Source organism: Cornus florida, unplaced genomic scaffold (genome assembly GCF_030987335.1).
Source record: "Cornus florida cultivar Cherokee Brave unplaced genomic scaffold, ASM3098733v1 CherokeeBrave_3.0.0_Hap2_Chr07, whole genome shotgun sequence".
Taxonomy (NCBI): domain Eukaryota; kingdom Viridiplantae; phylum Streptophyta; class Magnoliopsida; order Cornales; family Cornaceae; genus Cornus; species Cornus florida.
In genome coordinates this window covers 33095837-33100958 of record NW_026775577.1, presented here as the reverse complement: position 1 = coordinate 33100958, position 5122 = coordinate 33095837, and the positions used below count along the sequence as shown (strand labels likewise).

The following is a 5122-nucleotide window of genomic DNA, read 5'->3' as shown; positions in this document are numbered from 1 at the left end:
CAAAGCTTCATTTTCAAGTTGAAATTTTTCAAGGTTTTGAGAGATGATATTCTTTTCCCTTTTTAGAGTAGCACATTTTTGAACCATTTTGCCTAATTCATCATGCAATTCTCTAAAGGCATCTAGTAAGTAATTGTGTGCATCAACCAATTCATCATAAGTAGTTTCCAAATTAAATGAGTCATGATTGGAAATTACCTCATCGTCATCGGCCATGAGACAAAGATTAACCAATTCATTGAGTTCATCGTCACTTTCGGATCCATTTGAATCATCATCCTCCCATGTAGCTTGCATGGCCTTTCCTTTCTTTTTCCTTTCCTTTTCATTTTTATAGGCATAGCAATCGGATTTGAAATGCCCCGGTTTTCCACAATGGAAGCAAGTAGGTGCTTCTCTTTTTCCTTGCTCACTAGATGACCCATTTCTTTTGAAGTTGTTGCTCTTTTGGAACTTCTTCATTTGAAGGATTCTTCTCACGGTTTTGGTAATGAGAGCAACTTCTTCTTCTTCTTCATCATGAGGAGCCTTATCAATTGCAACTTCTTTGGTAGTAGCTTGTAGAGCTATATCCTTCTTTTGAGTTTCTTCATCTCTATCATTCATTTCTAGCTCGTAAGCCATTAGTGAACCAATGAGTTCGTCAATGGGAAGTGTGTTAAGATCTTTGGCTTCTTGGATGGCGGTCTTCTTTGCTTCCCAATTCTTTGGCAAAGATCTAAGGATTTTTCTTACATTGTCGGATGATGCATATTTTCTTCCAAGAGCTTTCAAAGGATTAACAATGTTAGTAAAACGAGAGTACATTTCACTAATAGTTTCTTTGTTATTCATGGTAAAAAGTTCATATTTATGGACAAGCATATTCATTTTGGATTCATTAACATGACTAGTACCTATATAGGTAACTTCAAGTTTATCCCAAATTTCTTTAGCCGTTTCGCAATCCGAAATTCTATTGAATTCATCTTTGCTTAAGGCACAATAGAGATTTGTGATAGCCTTGACATTACATTGTATAAGCCTACGGTCATTGAGGGTCCATTCAATATCGGGTATTGGAACATTTTCACCCTCTACTATCTTGGTTGGAACATGGTCTCCTTTTTCTACGGCTTTCCAAACATCTACATCTATGCCTCTTAAGAATGCTCTCATTTTGATTTTCCAATAGTTGTAGTCACTTCCATCAAACCAAGGGGGTCTATTATTAGATTGACCTTCTTGATGAAAATTTGTATTGGCCATGATCGTTCTCTAAGATGATTAATCTTTTTCTAGAGATTAGGCTCTGATACCAATTGTTAACCACTAAATGACTCTAGAGGGGGGGGGGGTGAATAGAGTCAATGGCCAATTTTTTGCAATTTATGAAACTTGTTTTACAACAACTATTATGCAATGATTAATTGATAAATTCAAGCAATATAAAGCACAAGTAAAAGAGATAGAGATAGGAAGATGCAAACAATGAACTCGGTGATTTAGCGAGGTTCGGAAACTCCTACTCCTCGGCTCAAGATCCCCCTTGAGACTTCCCAAATTCACTAGAGCTTCTCCTTAATGGTGGAGAGCAAACCTTCAAATTTGAAGCAAGACCTTGCTCCTTTTCCTTGCTAGGAGAACACCCTTCTCCTAGGCTTCTTTTGGGTCACACCAACCCTTACAAGATTGTAGCAAAGTTTGTAAATGAAATACAAGAATCTCTCTTAATAGATATACAAGTGCAAGCTCACAACTAGAGAATATCAGAATATTAATGAAGCTCAAGTTCTAGAATGAGAGAAATATCGTGATGGTTGAAAGTGAAAGCTCAGAGAAGAAATAAAATGACTTATTGAATGCTCTTGAATGCTCTCTTGAATGAATTATCCAGTGGTGTATCACTTCAGTAAAATGAGCCTTCTTTATATAGACAACCGAGGCTTAATATGTCTGTTAGAAGTAGTTGGAAGTCTTAAATGCAGAAAAGTGCCGTTGAAGATTCAAATAATCTAGAAGAGCCGGCTCTACAAAAAATTGGAGGAGGCTCCAATAAATGGGAGGCGGCTCCAATAACTGGGAGGCGGCTCCAATTCACAAAATGCATTCTACGACACACAATTTGGCTACTGGAGTGCAAAGAGCAGGCTCCTATATTTGGGAGGCGGCTCCAATCCTTGTGTAAGACTAAGAATGAAACACATTTTGTTCTGTGCACTTCCTATTATGAGAGCATGCATAAGTAAAGTTCATGGAAAGATTTTAGGCCTTCTAAAAACTGATTTTTAGAGAAAATATGCATGAACCTAAAAACTTGAGCTTCAGAAGATATTCAAATATGCTTTAACATTTAAATCTAAAGCTCTCACCATCCTATCTACCCTTTTCTCCATTCCCTGACCATGATCTCTTGAGCTTGATGAGGACTTGCTTTCTTCCTTGAAATTGTTTGATTGATCTTTGAAGTTTGAGTCTTTCTTTGATTTCTTGCAATCTTTGAGGCTTCATTGAGTTCATAGCTTGAGTACTTGAATGCTTGAAATTGCTCATCTAGCTCATCATATAGGATATGAACTATATATAACTCAATGAAAATATTAGTACATAAACATCATTAATGGTTTGTAATCATCAAAACCTTTAGATAAAAATCCTTAGGCCAACAATAATAATACTAATAATAATAAGAACAAATAAACAAAAACAACAAAAATTGTATATATTGGCCCTATTTGGAAATCACAAATATTATGTGTTTTTGTTTTGACCCAAAATAAAACGTTTCTATTTCGAAGTGTGTTCAATGTAATCAAAAACATCTTTGGTAACATTATATTTGTTTCATGAATTTTTTGAAGCAAAAACATCAAGAAATTTTTGGTGAAAAATTGTTACAAGTTTGATAAATAAAATGACTAGTTAAAAAGGTCATTTATTATTATTATTTTTTGATGACTACAGTGTTTTTGCTACATCGTAGAAGCAATGGGAAACACAAATTTGATGCTTCCGATTTTGCCTTTTTTTCAAAAAATACGAAGCAAAAAAATTGCCAAAAAAGATTTTAACTTATTTTATTGTATGTTTTCAATTCCCACTATAGTTACATGACTAATAAAATAAGGAATAATTAATAATATCTATCAAAGATGAAAAAAAAACATTGAGTATACAAAAATAAGCATATATCATAATTAAAGGCCTTTACCTTGTTAATCATAGTTGTAAAAGGACGTCTAAGCTTGTGGCTATCAAAGATACCTACCAACCAGTAATTGAACCAATTAAATTCAACAATGCAGCTATGCACACAAACACCTAAGTATGAAAAATATCATGAAAGTAAAACAGTGTAAAAAATTTCATGAGCGAATCAATAGAATGGCAGAGAGGAAAATTTTCACCAGCATCAAAGAGTTTTAACCAATAGTATTTACAGAAATCCACTAACCCAATGGGCTCTTTAATTTTATAAGTGAACAATGACTCAGTGTGCGTTTAGTTGTAACTTTTTTTTTTTTTTTTTCAAATATCTAAGTTCAAAAATATAAATTGAATTATGAACTTTCAGACTTGGAAATGTTTAGAGTGAAAAACTATTATGCTTATCATGTGGCATGGAAATAATATCTTAGAATTAGAAAAAGATGGGACCCTCCAAATTTTTTGTCATATTTTTATTAGGGAGACGATATTCGCAATCTACTTTTATACAATTATACTCGAATCTTAAAGCAAATGATACATCTAACCTTAATTTTAAAAATTAATACTTATTTTTCTCAAATATCACAATAACCCTTTTCAGTTATGGTAAGATATTTTTTTCTCCCCTCTTTCCCAATCACGGTTTTGCATTTCGTGTGCAGGAATTGAATGGAATGCAAGTGGGAATTGAATGGAATGATAATAACCATTCTAGTGTTTGTTTGACCAATTTAAAATTTAGAATGGAATAAATTTCAAATTGAGTTCTCCAAAATATCCCTCTTAGTGACAAATAAATTAAATTAAAAAATTAACATTCTTCTCTAATTTTTTTTAAAATAAATGGTGGCAGTGGCGGTGGTGGATGGGGGTGGAGGTGGAAAGTGGTAGTGGTGTAGGTGGTGGTGTTGGAAGGCGGCAACGTCGACGGTGGTGGAAAATGGCAATGGTGTTGGTGGAAGACGGTGACAGTAGTGTGGTGGTGATGGTGGAAGGAAACAGTGGTGTAAGTGACGATGGTGAAAGTTAATGGAGATGACTGTGATGGTGGTGGAAGGCAATAGAGGTGGCGGTGGTAAAAAGGGTGGCGGTGGTGGAAGGTGGTGGCGGTTGAAGGCAGCGGAGGTGGTGGTGGAAGGCGGTGGTGGTGGTGGAAGGGGTGACAAAGGCGGTGGAAAGCAACGGAGGTGGTGGTGGAAGGTGGTGGAAGACGGTGATGGTGGTGAAAGGCAGTGAAGGTGGTGAAAGGCGGTGGCAGTTATGTAAGACGGTGGTGGTGATGGAAGGTAGTGGTGGTGATGGAAGGTAGTGGCGGTGGTGAAAGGCAGTGGCAGTGGTGAAAGACAGTGGTGGTGGTGGAAGGCGATGGCGGTGGTGAAAGGCGGTGGTGGTGGTGGTGGTGAAATACGGTGGCGGCAGTGGTGGTAGTGGTGAAAGAAGGTGTCGTAGTGGAAGGCAATGACAGTGATAGTGGTGGAAGACGGTGGTGGTGGCGATGGAAGACAGTGGCGATGGAAAGCGGAGGCGGTGGTAGTGGTGGTAGTGGAAGGTGGTGGCAGTGTCGGTGGTGGAAGTAGTGGTGGTGAAGGTGGTGGTGGAAGGTGGTGGTTGTGGTGAAAGACGATGGCGGTGGTAGTGGTGAAAAGCAATGGGCGGTGGTCAAAGTTGATAGCGGTGGTAGTGGTGGAAGTCAGTGATGGTGTAATACGCCTAATTTTAAAAGGATAGTCATGGTATTAATTTGTTTGTTTTAATTGCATTTTTAATTAATTAATTGATTACTTGGCTAATTGTTTAATTGTTTAAATTAATTGTGCGCTTAAATGTTTTGTCTTAATTAATTTAGTAATTAACTTGCTTGCTTTGATAAGGTATAATTTGTTTGTATGATTTTACTTGCTTAGATGATGTATTGCTTAATTGTAATTTTGTG

The 5122-nt window shown here is 36.7% G+C and overlaps 1 protein-coding gene across 1 annotated transcript; it reads left to right on the top strand.

Moving 5' to 3' along the window:
* Positions 1 to 4218: 4218 nt before the first annotated feature.
* On the top strand, positions 4219 to 4806 carry LOC132316544 (glycine-rich RNA-binding protein 8-like). Its single transcript, XM_059815020.1, has 2 exons — positions 4219 to 4389; positions 4639 to 4806. Exons 1-2 carry the CDS (start codon positions 4219 to 4221, stop codon positions 4804 to 4806), a joined length of 339 nt encoding a protein of 112 aa, XP_059671003.1.
* Positions 4807 to 5122: the final 316 nt, after the last annotated feature.

Coding starts and splice junctions, on each gene's coding strand:
- LOC132316544 (XM_059815020.1), top strand. CDS start 4,219: ATGGAGATGACTGTGATGGTGGTGGAAGGCAATAGAGGTGGCGGTGGT. Junction 4,390..4,638: donor AACGGAGGTGGTGGTGGAAG/GTGGTGGAAGAC, acceptor AAGGTGTCGTAG/TGGAAGGCAATGACAGTGAT.